We start from the raw sequence: 16,844 nt of genomic DNA on the forward strand, positions 1-16,844 counted from the left end.
ACTATATGAATATATAATATATATATAAAATAATGTATTATATTAAATTATTGCCTGTGAATTGGATTATTATCGGATAGGATAATAACTTAGTAATTAACTACGTCTGAAAGCAGAAGTCCAGGGCAAATAATTGCAAGTCTCTTCAGTGTGCATGTCACAAAATGAGATGCATTGTGGGACATGTAGTTTATGGGCAACCTGCTTCTGTAAAGTGGCAAGCTCTTGCTGGGCCACATAAAATGAAGTCGCGGGCCGGATTTGGCCCCCGGGCCTTGAGTTTGAGTCCCCTGATTTAGAACGACGAACGCTTCCTCAACATATTTGGTTACCAAATGGTTCACATTTGACACTAACAAACGGTCCTGTTCAGCTGTTTAGGTAATTAACATCCTAAATTCAGCCCAAGCTCATATATAAGAACACTTATTTCTCATCACGGACCAATATGGTAGAAGATCTGTGCCTGAACAGAGTTTGTGTATTTCAAATTATCTCCAGCCCAAAACACCATATAAGGAGTTTTTGTAATAAAACGTCATTCTTGTTTGTATTCAGAGAAATGGGTGCTGTTCCCTATAGGGCCCCAAAAGATCTGAGGGATCACAAATTGAAAACAAAAAAGGGTAAAAAATATAGATCGGATTTCTTTTTTTTCCTCATGAAATATGGCTACATTTACCACTCGAAAATGATTGTGACTCAGAAGAAGAAACTTTAAAGTTAAATTCACTATATTGCTCACGTGAGTTATCGTTGTGCTATAACGTGGAATGAGAAGTTGCACCTTGTTTTTAAGGTTCACAAAACAAAAAGTGTTGGGAACTACTGCCGTAAACTCAGTGTCAGATTCAGTGCAGCATAGGGCATGGTGCATTTCCCAATGTCTGATAACCATCTCCCCCTGGCACCAACGCCAGTTATATAATTGTCCTTCTAGTCACTTTTAAATAGCCGATTGCAGCTTGGTGGACGGTCCTCAAACATTAAGGACGGATCTTCACACGCCATAATTCAGGCTTTATTGTGTCCGCTGCACTTGATGAATTCATGTCTTTGACATTTGCAAGCATTAAGTTCTAAGGTTAAGTCAACATCAGTAAGCCATTAAACAGTTTTCTGTTGCTTTAACCTGTTGCGTTAAGTGCCAAGTTTATTATTAGACAGTGGCCTAATGTTTTTCTTGCACTGCCCAGAGATAATCAACTTTAGTCCGAAGCAACTGCGAGCATTAACTTTCATCCTCCTCTGTCTAAATAAATTAAACTGAACTAAATGTAAAGGATTTTTCTACTCATGGTCACAGATGTTAAAACTGCAAATACAATATTTGTAACATAATGATTATTTTAATTAGTTAAGCTCATCAAAGGGATCATCTAGTAATGCATGGTTCACTACCATAACTTACATAATGCTGTTGAATAGATCCTCTTCATGTCATTGCAATGCTTTGCCATTTCACACAGGTCACAGTCACCTTCCCAGTGTATGAACAATCCATTTTTATCGCTTCCTTTTATCTGTGCACTGTACTCTGGAAGGTTGTGCTATTACTGTCAACACCATTGTTTATGAAAGATTTTTCAGGTCACCCCTGTACATGATGACGTACAGTAGATGTACTCCAGGAAAAGCTTAACTGACGTCTGTTAGTTTGAGAAAGCTGTATATTGTTGGGGAGTAAAGAGGCCGATAGGTGCAAAATTGACACAAGGAAGTATCAGGAAAATGTAGTTCTTCAATGGAGAAAGTCTTTATTTAGAGGCACGTTGCACTAAAAGGAGTGCTAAGACGTTGAATGTTACAGGGACTGTGAGAAATGCAAGGCAGATCCCATTTTAAACATAGAAAACGTAACTCTTTATTTCTTAGATTCTATGCCTAAAGTGTTGTGTTCTTCATACTATGTACACTTTGAGTTTTTATTGATTATACATTTCGCAAAAAAATCACCTTGCTTACATTATTGCAACATATCCTAATATATTAAATCTTATCCACTGTATCACCCTCCTGTAAGTATCGCCATATATATACACAGCTCTTATGGTAGCTCTTCAATAACAAACTAAAATGTTAAGATCAAATGTTGAAATGCAATTCAAGTTGAAGATATTAGGTATAAGCATACCCCTCTACACATTATCTAACCACCCATAATTTGCTTCGTATTTCTCCACTTGGCTTTTTGTTAAAAGTATCAAGAGTACTGACCATATACGCTATTGTTAGACTTACCGGTAGTCATAGAAGCCGGTCACTTTGCTCTCAGAGGACCTACTTATGCTCTGAACACAGCTGAAGTTAACACTCACTCATGCACACTAGATGCCTTGATCACCTAGGGCCAGAACCAGAGCCTGGGGGATTTTCTCCGTTGCTCAGTGACCTGTTGTGACCACCTGTTTCTGTAGCTCACCTTCCCCTCTTGTTTTTCTTTCAGTAACCATCGCTCTCCTGTCTACTGCAGACCAGATGTGGTGAAGTAAGTCAACTTAATAATTGTTGTTGTCTTGTAAATAACTAATTAATTCATTTATGATTGTAAAACTTTGATTGGACAATAAGGTTTCAATTTATTAACCATTTTATTTGTTGTTGTCTCGGTCCTTCAGTATTCTGGACAGGACAATCCGTTCAGCAGTGGAGCAGCACCTCTTCAATGTTCACCCTGTAGAGGGTCAAAGTTCAGAGGGCAGCGAGTTAACGTGTCCATCGTCTCCAAGGGAGACACCGACTGCCCGTCAGAGACGTCGACACCAGAGAGAGCAGCAGGAGGAGGGGCTGAGACATAAAGAGAGAAACAGGTACACTATGTCCATCATCGTTCACGTTGGTAGCTGATGGTACCAGCGTTGGATTAGTTGCGGTTTGTCTTTGGTAGCAACACGGCAATGTTCTTTTTTCAATGTTAATCAAAGTCACATTTCCCTTGATTTGAGTGCAGACAATTATTTCTTATGACTATATAACATACACTAGTACATTTTAAATTGTCTTATTTTGCAGATATATATATATATATATATATATATTAGGGCTGTGCAATTAATCGTATTTTAATCGCAATTACAATTTTGGCCTGCCACAATTACGAAAACAACATAATCGAAAAAAACAATTATTTTGCTTTGCTAGGTTGTGACAGTGCACTATATTTGATCAGTGCAACATATTTGATCTAATTTATTTGTATTTATCATATTTATATATGTTTAGTAGCTTGTTGAAGTGCGCTCCAAAATATTTGTTGATCTTGTTTATTGGTATTTATTATTTTGATATTATTTATTTAAATGTATCATTTATTTTATTTATTTTTGTATTGGTTTATCAGTTGAATTATACGTTCAGGGTAATCAACAGTTAAAAAGACACTGTTCAAATTATTATTTGTATTTGTTTTAAAGTTCAATAAATGGATGTTTTCAACGTCAATGAATAATCGTATTTAATAATCGTGATATCAATTATTGACCAAAATAATTGTAATTATGATTTTTGCCATAATCGCACAGCCCTAAGATATATACTGTGTGTATGTGTGTATATGTGTGTATGTGTATATATATATATATACATTTGAAACGTGCATATTTTCAATGGCTTGTGGTTTCTCCCTGTGGGTTTAATATTAAGGATTTTAATATCTACTATTTATTTGTATACATTTATTTTACAAGTTTTATTGAGGGTCTATTTTAGATTTGTCCACATGCCATTCATTGCAAATTGATGTCGTTTTTTATGGCTTTTGTTAATGTTATTGCTCACTATTGTGCCATTCGCTTAAGTTGGACAACAAGTGATATAGCAATTACAGGGCAAGACACCAAATCCTACCATAAATAAAAGGTTGAGAACAGGTTTAAATATTGGTATTGCAACAGAAAACTCTAAGATGAATATTTGTAATATTGATGTGCCGGTAAAGCACAATAATATGCCAGACTTAAAGCTGCTCTCAGTGACTGGCTGCTGTACTACTACTTCCAGTCGGTGTTTTTGGTAAACATTTGTTACGGTTTCATTCTGCGGTAAGTTCCTCCACTGAGACATAGCACAGTCATAACAACTGGAGTCATTGCAGTAAGAGACCACTAATCCTTGTTGATGGAGAAGTCTGAGGAATCAGTGAGGCATGGATTAGAGCAATGCATTTGTCCGAGGACGTCATAAAAAGTAAATAAGAGCCTGGTCTGTAACTTGACAGTAAATAGAAAGCTAAACAGCACATGTTAATTAGTAATCAGTATGACGATGGCATTTATTTTCTGGAAGCATTTCACCCGATGTCAAGCTGATAAAGACAGACCAAAGTGTGCAACAGAGAGAGTGAGATGGAAAGCAGATGTCTCATTTCCTAACTGACTTCTATTCTGTCTGAGAGCAGAGCAGCGTCCAGCCAAGCAGACAAGGAGAACATCCCGTCGAGCGCAGGGAGCAGCACTGGCAGCGTGAGTGAGGACACGGGCAGCAGAGTGAACTCACAGGGAGGCCAGGGCGCTCACGCCGAGCGAACCCCAAAACCCAGGAAGTGGAAACACAGCCCGACCCTGGTGCAGCTCACAGACAACCAGGACGCCCAAGAAGTGAGTCATCACAGGCAGCATCTCTCTTTTTGTGTTGCTTTAATCTTTTCTCCCACTATTGGAGGTCAGTCTTAGGTGTAGGTCATTAGACAACCATAGGAAAGCACATTTCTTTCAGTGGTTTGAAGCGATATCATGGCCACTTTAGATTGTATTGTAGATTGCAAATGTTACGCACCACCAACAGTAAACAGGATTCTCAGTCATAACGTTGATCATCACCACCATAGATCTTCTCCTGAAATCCACCTGTGTTGCATATTGGTTGATGAAGCATTCGGGTCAACCTCCCTTTCTGCCTCATTTCTGACTAATTTCAAATAATTGTTGGTTGCCGTCAACAAGAATTGCTAAATGCGGACAGCGGCGAGTTGGAAGATGACAGGAAGCACGATGCAGCTGCGTAATGGGACCCTGCCATTCCCATTGTACAGCGCCATGTAATTTGCAGCATCAATTGTCAACCACTTTTTCCAGAAGCAGTGCAGATGTAATGGCCGTTTTATGAGAGCACAATTTGCCCTAGCTTTTATCCACCAAAGAAAATGGGCAATTTCTCAACTGTTGTCATGCGGATGATAAAGAAAACAATGTTGAGTGCTCAGTATTTTTATATATAGGGGAAATAATAGAGATTGAGTTACTTTGGAAACCATCCTGTAGAAGCTTCTGCTAGGGTTACAAGATACTTATCAACAGGTAGAGATGTTGCTCTACCGTTTGCTCTAACATCAAGTTGTATTAAATTAATTGTAGCCGATAAGAAAAGGTATACAGATTTAAATTATTTGTAACATGATTTGTTAAACAACAGACCATACCATCAGGATATTTAGTCTATGAAGAGTTTCTGAATTTAATTTTAATTACATACATATAAAAATTGCAAATTAAAATAACTAAAACTTATTATTTATTTTGGACCTTTCTGAAATGTCTCCTTCACACAGAATATCAACTGGTGCAGTCTTAACCCATCCTTGTATCTATCTCATGCTGTCCCAGCATCCAGGTCACTGTAGGATCAGATAATAAAACACTTGCTCAGCTCTCTCGCCTGCATACCCAGATGCAGTGAGTCAGACCCTACAGTGGTGTCATACAGTCATTAAAAGGAGTGTGTGAAAGCAGTCAAAGGGTGTGAAACATGTAGCTTCAGTAACACGACCCTCTGTCCGCGGACTCTTCTGACACTGCAGCTGAATGAAAGCAAGTGGGACTATTATTCCCACTTGGTTCCTGAATGAAGTGTGCTAATGTAAAGTTCAGCTGACTGATGTAAACAGATCAATTCAGTTTACACTCTCACGCTCAACTGCAACCCCATGCCTTTACATAAGAGTACAGACACTCGATGCCTTGACACACTTATGGTCTATATGCAGGAGCTCCAACAATTGTGATTGGTTGGGTGACTGTGGCGTTGAGTTGCTGACAGCAGAGGTTTGATGTTATTGAGGGTCTGAGTATCTGTCGGTGTGAACAGCTGTCTCTGAATGTAAGCTTGTTAGGTCAAGAGCCACTGAGGGTAAGGAGCTCTGCAAGCATCACAGGTGCTTCTCTGGTGCTGTGCCGTGTACAGAAACACTGCACCAAACAATGAATACAGTATGTTTAGTTCCATTTGATTTATTTTTTTCGGTGAATAAAATTAACAAAAATCCCAAAGTTCCCTCAATAGGGAGTTTCTCTCCCACACACCCCCCCCCCCCCCCCTGCCTGAAACGCCTCCATTGTAGTCCTTTGTTTACTTCTGCAACATAGTGACATCACTATGAAACACTTGCGCTTCTATTGGCTAGTGCTCAAACACTTTGAGCGTGATAGGCTAAAGGGCGGGACACCTCAAAGCTGTGAAAAGAGTTGCTGCAGTGTGAGCAAGATAAAGCACAGTTAGGGCTGCATGATATATTGTGTCGTGATGATAATCGCAATATGCGCATGTGCGATATTCACATCGCAGGACGTGCGATTTTTCTTTTTAGGACGTGCGATATTAAGTAGGCAAATTAACTCAAACACGTCATGTTACAATTATTTTGCTGCTTGCTACAAAAGGAAAACTCGCGCGGCTCTCATGTCAGGGTTACTTGAGTGAGTGACAGCAAACCACCAATCACAATCAAATCTCCAAAGCAAACGGACGGTGATTAAAGGTAAAAACACTGAATAAAGTAGTTTCATGTGTTTCTCCAGGGCAGTTCGGCGCTGCTAACCGAGCTAGCTCAGCTTGTTGCTCTGATAACTTAAGATCCAGACGTCCGTGACTAAAATCCTTCATCCGGTTAAATATAGTTAGAAAAATACCAATTGTATAGCATTCAAGTTCAAGAAAGGATGGTTTGCGGACAAAAAAAACTGTCTTTTCTTCAATTCCTGTATTTTTTCATATCGCAATATATATCACAGGCGGGGAAAAATCGCAATATCAGTTTTTACCAATATCGTGCAGCCCTAAGCACAGTGTCACAGTAGAGGCACACAATTCAAATATGAACCTAAAAATGTGCCTAATATGTCCTCTTTAAATAGTTTGTAAGCCTGTGTTTTTGAAAAATGCTCTGATTATTATAAATTACAGCATGCTGTCAAGACTTACGGTATTTTAACAAAAAGAACCTCAAAACATTTCTAAGAAAGGTTTAAAGATGATAATCCAAAAAGCTTCATGAAAGAAATCAACATGGGTTTTTATCGGATATGCTGTAGATAGTTAATTACATTACATTACATTTAGCTGACGCTTTTATCCAAAGCGACTTACAATAAGTGCATTCGACCAAGAAGATACAAACTTGAAGAAAACAGAATCATATAAGTACATCATATCAGGTTTCATAGAGCCAAACCATTTCAAGTGCTACTCAACTGGCTTTAGATAAGCCAGTCCTTTTATTAGTATATAAGTGCTTTGTTAGTAATTTTATTGCTCGAAGTGGAGTCGAAAGAGATGAGTTTTTAGTCTGCGCCGGAAGATGTGTAAGCTTTCTGCTGTCCTGATTTCAATGGGGAGCTCATTCCACCATTTTGGAGCCAGGATAGCAAACCAACGTGTTTTAGCTGATGGGAACTTGGGTCCCCCTCGCAGTGCGGGTGCAGCGAGCCGTTTGGCTGATGCAGAGCAGAGTGCACGTGCTGGGGTGTATGGTTTAACCATGTCCTGGATGTAGGAAGGGCCAGATCCATTCACAGCATGGTACCAGTGTCTTGAAGTGGATTCTAGCAGTTACTGGAAGCCAGTGAAGGGAGCGGAGGAGCAGTGTGGTGTGGGAACATTTTGGAAATGAATGTTTGAATATGTGCACGTCCTTTTCCAGTTCATGGAATGTGTTGGCGAGAGACCCGGAGAAAACCACATGGAGACATTTCCTGAAGGGTGAGCTATTTAAAACTTTATATTGATCTTTTGAGGGACTATAAAGTCAACACCTGCTGAATCCTCTTTTCCCACCATCTTTTCCGAGTGATAAGCTACTGGCGGCCATTAGCAGCTCTGTCTGTTATGTTAAGCAATCTGTTAGGCATACTGAGAGGTTTATAGCATACACTTTATCTTATAAACACAGGCAGCAAAGATACACATGTAAGATAAACTATCTGGAGTTGATTTACAATAAGCTGGTGTGATCACTCAAAGCTTCTTTCCCTTTTGATTTTTCAGCTATGACATTTCAAGGAAAGATGTCCTTTCTTCTCCAAAGGTAGGTTCACATTTCCTTTCCTACGAGCCTCCCTCTGTCTGTTGGGTTGCCTTTTAGCTCTACTCATTATTTTACTTATACACCATTGTATTGGATGTCTGTGAAAGAAAAGGAACGGCTTGATATTGAATCTCAATATTTGTTGTATTGTTTGTCAGCAGCATCAAGTTTCAAAAACTGCCAAGTTCCAAATGCGTCAGATGCTTGCTCAAACTTGTTTCGTTTTTTAAACAGTTCCTGATTCAGATGATAATTTCGCAAGTTTTAGACTGTGCTGTTTGGGCTCAGTTCTGCTTTTAGTTAGTCCACATCAAACATTAGAAAGTTTGAGCTTCTTTAATAGAGAACATTGAAACTAACGCTCCTTCAAATATGAAGAATTTTCTTTTTGCACTGAAATGCAGTTATCATGTCTACAAAATAAACTAACACCTTGTACAGTAGGATGCGTAAAAAATAGATCAATTAAAATAAAACAAGAATAACAATTCTGTGCAGTTGCAGTTCATTGCCTGGTACATATGAATATTCCTTAACTAAACAGAAAAGCAGTGACAAACAAGCATGATAAGCTCTTATTACTAATCTTTGTTTGACCGGTGTGATATTAACCTTCACAGCAGTTGTGTCTCTCTTACTAATCCTTGTTCGATGACACTATCACATCTGATTTGTTGAACTGAACCTTTATTCCAGTTCACAGAAACATACGATTTCACTTTTTACAAAGGGAGATTTTAGAAAATCAGGAATTCCCCCACTGTTGTTCTTACACAAACATACAGCCGTTCCTCAGCCAGCTGTTCAAAATGTTGTGTTGCTGTCAGTGTGATTTAAAAAGAAAAATTCACAATTCTTAATCTGATCATCTCCAGTCCTAATGTTGTCGAGGACCCCTGAACAGAATCATGCAGCGTTGCTTTTCGAAGCAGCCCAGATGGATTTGAGTAGCAGCTCAGGCTGCAGCTCTGCCACCTCGCCACCCTGTGCCACAGAGCGGCCATCTGGAACTCGGTTAACACCTAAACAAGCAGGCCAAAAAAGTTCCTTAGTAACATGGAAAGACAAAACTGCACAATTCTCATGATTTCCTCAAATTTCCTTTTTATCTATTCAAGGATTACTGCTTACGTAGTGTAGTGTAGTGTAGTGTAGTGTAGTGTAGTGTAGTGTAGTGTAGTGTACAGTGTAGGGCTGCTCAATTAATCGTATTTTAATCGCAATTACACTTATGGCTTGCAACGATTGCGAAAACAACGTAATCGAAATAAAACGATTATTCTTTTATTATAAAAAAAAAAAATTCAAATACATTTTTTTTTTATTGGTTTTTCAGTTGAATTATACTTACAGTTCAGGGTAATCAACTGTTAAAAACATACTGTTCACATTTTTTTCTCCAATGAATTGATGTTTTCAAAGTAAATGGATAATCGTTTTTAATAATCGTGATATCAATTATTGACCCAAATAATCGAGATTATGATTTTTGCCATAATCGAGCAGCCCTAGTACAGTGTATAGCTGCTGTTCATTTGATCTTTTGGTCATCTGGCGTAAATGGTGAATCCTGTTATTTCGTGTTGCTTTACAAATTAGTAGATCAACAGCAAATTTAAATATTTTATTTTGTATTTATTATTTAATCATAATAAAATGTAATCAAAACATTTGTTGCAGCATCTTCTCAAATGTAAGATGCTGCTGCTTTTCTATCTTTTATTTTAGTGCCAATTGCATGTTCTGCCTGTAAACTATTTTCTGACGTTTTTTAAAAGAAACAATCAATAACTTACAAAAACAATCAAAACAAGAGATTTATTTTGAGCTGTTAAATATTATTTCATATTTACAAATATTTCAGGACAAACACTTTAGTTCTGAAACACATCTCAGTGTGTTGGTGTATTACGTGTCTTAGTATGTCGCTTTAGATCCGGCAGTGGCTCAGTCAGTATAGGGCTTGGACTGTGAGCCGCAGGGTCGCCGGTTCAAGTCCCCGAACAGACCTAAATATGGGCCGTTTCTCAATGTCTAGTACACCTGCTGCAGAGCCACTATTTCAAGTATACTTCTTCATCGAGTGGCGCCGAAGAACTGTTTAAATGCATGTTAAATGCCCAGCATCAAATTCGGCGCCACTCGATGACGTAGTATACTTGAAATAGTGGCTCTGCAGCAGGTATACTCGACATTGAGAAACGGCCATGGAGTGTGGACTGCTACTTGGAGAGGTCCCAGTTCACCTCCTGCCCTGCCGTGGTGCCCTTGAGCAAGGCACCGGATTTTATTAAACCTTTTACGCAATGGGATTTTTTTTGTTGGAGAGCAAAAAGAATGCAATGCTATCAGGCAGGGAGTTTATCTCAAGCGAAATTGTGTGTGGGTGTGTGTGTGTGTGTGTGTGTGGGGGTGTGTGTGTGTGTGGGGGTGTGTGTGGGTGTGTGTGTAGGTGTGTTTGTTTGTACACTGTGTGTGTCGGCTCTCAAAACACAGCTTAATCATTGTCTAATGCACCCCCCCTGCACACACACACACACACACACACAGAAGCTCTGTCTATCTCACCCCTCCTTTGCACCAGCTGGACATCTCATGATGATGTAATAGTAGTTTGAGTGTGTTTCAGTAACAGATGAGGGTCCTGGGAATAGAGTGCAGCTGTGTGTGTGTGTGTGTGTGTACGTGCGTGCGAGCACGTACATCTGAATTATTTTCAAACACAGCAGGATCACGCTGTGCTGTAACTTCTGCACTCTGTTAATCCCCAGTGTTAGTCAGAGCATCTTGAAGTGGGTTAACATGATACTCTCTCTATTGATGCCTGATTCTAGGGACTGATTAATCAGTTAAAACAAACTGCCCATCAAGTCTTTAAAATATGCATGTCTTTAATTAGTAATTTGCATATAAAAGGATTTGATAACAAAAGTGCATCTTGCTGAAGAAACGTTTGTCCCCTTTGAAGTCTGAGAAGCAGTTGTTAAATCATGTGACGAGATGTTATTCAGTATCAGCATCTCTCACCTCTGAGACTCATAACATTACATAACACTCACCCAGTAGACTCTTCTGTTTCAAAGCCTAATGAGTCCATACTTTAATTGGCTGATTTTAGCACTTGACAAGGAGTCCCTCAGAGTGAACTACTTAACAAGCAACGAGTTTAGAACAAAGCAAACACTAGCGGCTGATAAACAAGTTGTTCTTTCATCATAAACGTTATCATCAAGACAAAACTTGACAACAGACTGACATAATGTTAATGTTTCTTTAAATATCTGTGAATCTGCATCCGCAACATTGTCAATATGAACCGCTCATGATTCATTATAGAAAATGCCCTAATTAGCATAAAAGCAATTACTTTAAACACATATTTTGTACTGGGTAGCCTATAACTACTTGTGGTGCCATCCAGAGTTTCATCCAACATTTGAATAGTTGAGATTAGGGTCAACCCCCCACATGGATACCAGTGCTATAAACTCTTTCATAAAACCCCCTCTCTTAAATCTATACAACCAGAAAGGATGTACACTAATAAGCAAGTCTGTAATCAGACCAACAATGCAACAAAAGAAAAAGGTTCTTTGCAGGCAACCTAAATAATATTGACAAAAAATCAAAGACAAAACAAATCAATAAAGGATTAGAAATCCCCTTTCTACTTGAGCGGGATGGTTCTTTATTGATCTTGGAAATGGGGGTTTAAAAGAAAATGATAACACCGGAAGAAAACACAAACCCATTCACAAAAGTATGATAATAATATCAACATCTTAAAATACTTATGTTTAAAAATAGAGAAACGGCTTAAAACACAATAACCGTTGTGGACAAATCCAGCAACCGAACATTTATTAAAAAAGGGGCAAAGGACATCAGTTGAGTAGGTAGTCCTTCAATGTTGCCCTAGACACATTCATGTAAACAATGTTAAAATATTGTAGCCATAGAGCACAAACCACTCATGAGTGTGGTCTGAGTGACTGAAGCTTTCTACTTGTAAGCCGATCACAAAGAAACTTGTTATTGCCTGGTCTGAATCTGAAACAGGTGAACATCAATGTCTAAATGTTAGTTGAGGAATATGTGCTCGTAGATCTGTGACAACAGGATCTTGAATGTTGATTGAGTGAGCTGGTGCAGTATGTACTAATTCATGGAGGCGGTGGGGTTTAGATTGGTGAGTGACGTAAAAGCTACTTACGGGAAATTTCCAGTGTTGCACGTTCTCCGGGCCGTAATGCCACTCTGTGTCCTCTGCGATTTACCAGCACATGAAGTTATTTCTCATGTAACAGCTGAAGGGACGCGATAAATCACTGTTTTTGGCTCGCTTCCGCACACACACACACACACACACACACACACACACACACACACACACACACACACACACACACACACACACACACACACACACACACACACACACACACACACACACACACACACACACACACACACACATAGACCTGCAACTAATTATGCTTCCACTGTAATCTCACATTAACCTGCCAACAACAACAACAACAACAACAACAACAACTTAGTATCATTAACAAAACAAGAGCTTTTGTAACGAGATTCAAGTGCAACCCTTCCTGTAAAGTCGCCTGTGGCATTAATGATGTCGAGGAGCCCCTGTGTCTTGATCTGTCTTTTCCTAAAAATAGCTTGGTCCCACGCCCAGACACAGGAAATGGGACCCCATGGGCTTAGTGCTAAGTGAACCATGGGCACGTTCTAAAAACATGAGCCGCTGAGTATGTTGTTTCCCCAAATCATTTACATTGCATTACAGTTTTATTACACATCTTTTAACGGAGGAAAATCAAAGTGTAGTGTACTATTTAATGTCTATATATATTTATGTTGCATTGTTGGAGGAGCCTGGGACTTAACTTTGTCTTTGCCATGTCTACACTGTGGCTACTGTGCATATGACAATAAATCCTTTGAATATTTGAGAAAGTTTGAGATAGAAGCAGATAGAGGAGAAGAAGGGGGTTGTTGGGGAAACAGTGGGAGAAAAAAGGGGAAGTAATGAGGTGTCGGAGGAGACGGCATGTTTCATGTCTGCTAAGAGCTGGATGTTTGTCTGCAGAGAGACTTATAGAGAGAGAAGAAAAACCACCCGTCAGCCTACGTGTGCATGCTCACGATCTGTTTGTTTTTTTATGTTCTCACCTCCGACCCTTCCTCCCTCCCTCCCTTTCTTTTTCACTAACACCCATCCACCCCTCCCTTCTGGTCTTGCTGCTGTGAAACAAACATGTCCAGAGCAGCGCTAGGGTGGGGAATATATGCATGTCAGGCAAGAGAGAAAGCACGGAGGACTACTGTGGAGAGGGAAAAATAAGAGAGGGAACAAGTAAGGGAGGGGTGAGGTATTCCAGTTGGGGGTAAGACTGGGAGGAGCCAATCCACTGCTGTCTCTACACACAGCCTGAGACAGATGGGCGGATGTTTTGACAGCAGAGGCAGCCAATCAGGAGCCGGGAGCAGCCCCTCTCTTAGGGCAGGGCCAGCCTGTGGGAGTGTGCTGCTCAACTTAAAGAGTGTGTTCACAGGCTCCGCATGTCGTTGAGCGCTCTTTTCTTGTTCTCTCATGGTTGTGCAGACGTTAAGGATGAAGATCCAGGAGTCGCCCGTCACTTGTGACACGGGAAGGGTCGGCGGGGGAGAGGTGCGAGCCTCTGACCCGGACTGCGAGAGCTGCGAGGACGTACCCCGGCTGGACCTGACATCACTCACTGAAGAAAACAACTGGGGAGGTAAAGCTATGGGCTTTCAAACTGCTGGTTTAATGCTTAGGTTGTTCTCTTGCATGCAACACTTTGTCTCTAAATACTATCTGGTATACACGCCTTTTCACACAAACATGCTTAAAGAAATGTGCTACATGCCCTCCTCCCAGCACTGCGCACAGGGGGTCTGGGCAGCAGCTGCACACCTCCTCCTCCTTCTGATGCATCCCTTTCTGCGTCTACTGCTGGGTTTAATTGAAAAAGATCCTCTTAAGTTCTCTAGCCACTTATATCTGGCAGAGAAACACTGACTGGAGACGTGCTTGTTTGCCTGCCTGGTTAGAGAAGCAGCTCTGCAGACAGTCTGTTGTTTTGTTGCCTTTAAATTAGGCCACATGGGTTTAAGTTTAGAGCTCGTCCTGTGTTTTTCTTTTACCAGGATATAAATGATACTATGCAATTCCTGTAAGACTCAGCTGCTGCTGTAGTTCCCAGTCAGAAATTAATCATTAAATTGGAGTTGGATATTTGATAACACTGTACCAGTAGGAAGTTGGCTTGCATTCATAGCGTTTATTGATCGGGGTTATATTTTTCAGATTGGTGCTCCAGTCAGGTTATAATGACATTGTGACTGTTCGCTCTGTTATTCCAGCAATAGTGGTGGGGATGTACATGTAATGGCAGCTTTGCAAAAGATCCAATTTGAAATGCGTTTAAACAAGTATGTCGAATATTTTCAATTAAGCTTGTGTGCTTTTTTTTATGCAGAGTTTCCTATATATTAGTCTTCAGCATTGCATTATTCCTCCTCCTCTAAAGTTCTTCTGTAGGTGTTTGTTTACTCAGCGGGCTTGGTGTTTGTGCAGAAAGGAAATCATGCACAATCGCAGGGCACTGACAGTGTGATTGGTTTGTTCGGACGTTGCGACACAGCGGAGATGGGTGGAGGTATCTGAGCAGTGAAAGCAAAGCATTTTGTTGAACTGTACACTACAATGATAATCAATAGGTTGACTTCTGCTGTTACATCCAGTTAAGGGGCGTGTTGGGTCATGTTTTGACATGTTTCCATTGTAAATGTGGGTCTTCACTCCCACCACCACCATTTCCTGGTTTATGTGGCACTTAAGAACAAAACTGTTCCATACAATAGATCTCTCAACTTCAACAGCCTCGTGTTTGGAGCTCTCTAGTGGCCATATGTGTAATCGGAAAAACAACTGTGAGGGGTTGTTATTGTTGCTGTGCAGAATTTCAGCACGAGGAAAAACATTTCAAGAACTTAAATATTGTGCCTCAGCCAAGATGTTGCTTTAGTCTGTATAAAGGTGTGGTGTTAGTTTTCTCTCATTTGCTGTCTCTGATTGTGTTTGCTTGTCTTTGAAATGCAATTTGCTTGAGGGAGAATGTAGCAGAGGATAGTTTTGTACAGTTTGTTTAGGAAGTGTACAATGCAGATTGCTGTTTTTCACAACTAAGAATACATTAACTATAAGATCACCTGCCTGTTGTGTTTTTTCTTCTTAATACATTTTCTTCAAGTACATTCTGTCCTTATGAATAAATGAGTTCATGGCAGCGAGTGCGCCACAGGGAGCCGCATGATTGGCTGTGACAGGCCGCTTAAATCTTACAGTGTCTCCTTTAGGTACGTGAGAGTCAAACTGATCAGGTCCCTTGACGCATGAGAGCAGGCAAGGCAGGCCATTGCACAAACAATTGTCTAAATGCTGTGTGCAAAGTTTAAATTGTGAGGTTTTTTTCGGTGTAGCTGTCATGTTTATTCTTCACGAAGCAGTGCCAAAAGAGGGATTTATGTTCCGGCGAAACTAGCCAAGCTGAATAAGCATTTGATAAAGCTGCATAATGGTAGCAAGCACTGTTTGGGGATGTGTGCATATTATACAGAAGCTGTAATACTGTACAAATGGGCTTGCCAGCGGATGAGGGCATTAGGCCTTTTGTCCCAGTACACTTTGTGCCAGTTCCCGACCTAGAGACCTGATAGTTGCCACTGCCGTGTCCTTGGTCGTCTGCCAGCAAGGATGGAAAGACATTAACGGGCATCTTCAACAGGAAGAGACAAGACTCTGTAGCTCATATGTCTGGTGAACTAAGATTCAGGGACAGGCTTGTTACTTTGATTTCCCAAACGCACTGCAGCAAGAAGGATGCATGCTGGTCATTTCCTACTTCTGTTTCTTTGCTTGCGCTTCTTCATCTTGTTCTTTACTTCTCTCCTCCCTTCTTCTCTTCTTCTGTCCTCTAGGTTCTCCATTCTTTAACGCTCCTTTCCTTGATTTCAAAACCATTTTTCATCAGAGTTGTTGTGATGGTAAGTGTTATGTAACATCACCGTCAGTACTATACTGTCTGAGTGACCTTTTCTACTGCATGGCAACATGCTTGAATGATCTGGAACATTGTGGCCAAATGTCTTACACACACACACACACACACACACACACACACAGACAGACACACAGCAACCTTTAGTGAAATGGCAAACTGGCATGTCGTTTGTTTCATTAGTGTAGTTAATCCTAAACCATCAGCGAGCGGTTGATTTAAAGGATTCATTTCAAATGCCATGCGGCCTCAGTGGCCGGCTGAACTGCTCTGCTAGATAATAGATGTCAAAGAGGAGGACATTCAGTATTATTTAGTGTTTCACCTGCTGCTGTGAGCGGGCGCTAACATGCAACAGAGTTACTACTTGATAAACTGCACGTACCTAAAACTACAGGAGGACCCGCGGGACCAGAGCTGGAATTTGAGCTAAGTCCAAA

General features: G+C 40.3%; 1 protein-coding gene across 4 annotated transcripts in view; it reads left to right on the forward strand.

Moving 5' to 3' along the window:
• The window catches only part of fam13a (family with sequence similarity 13 member A), a 63,527-nt gene that overhangs the window by 38,188 nt on the left and 8,495 nt on the right, over positions 1 to 16,844 (forward strand). For 3 of the 4 annotated variants that reach the window (XM_034129412.1, XM_034129413.1, XM_034129414.1), the window contains exons 10-15: positions 2,447 to 2,488; positions 2,619 to 2,810; positions 4,397 to 4,595; positions 7,913 to 7,971; positions 8,257 to 8,296; positions 13,926 to 14,079. In XM_034129412.1, the coding sequence (XP_033985303.1) occupies positions 2,447 to 2,488; positions 2,619 to 2,810; positions 4,397 to 4,595; positions 7,913 to 7,971; positions 8,257 to 8,296; positions 13,926 to 14,079 (686 nt within the window). The remainder of the gene's footprint in view (positions 1 to 2,446; positions 2,489 to 2,618; positions 2,811 to 4,396; positions 4,596 to 7,912; positions 7,972 to 8,256; positions 8,297 to 13,925; positions 14,080 to 16,844) is intronic. The other variant, XM_034129415.1, reaches the window with a different exon arrangement.

Source organism: Trematomus bernacchii, unplaced genomic scaffold (genome assembly GCF_902827165.1).
Source record: "Trematomus bernacchii unplaced genomic scaffold, fTreBer1.1, whole genome shotgun sequence".
Classification (NCBI taxonomy): domain Eukaryota; kingdom Metazoa; phylum Chordata; class Actinopteri; order Perciformes; family Nototheniidae; genus Trematomus; species Trematomus bernacchii.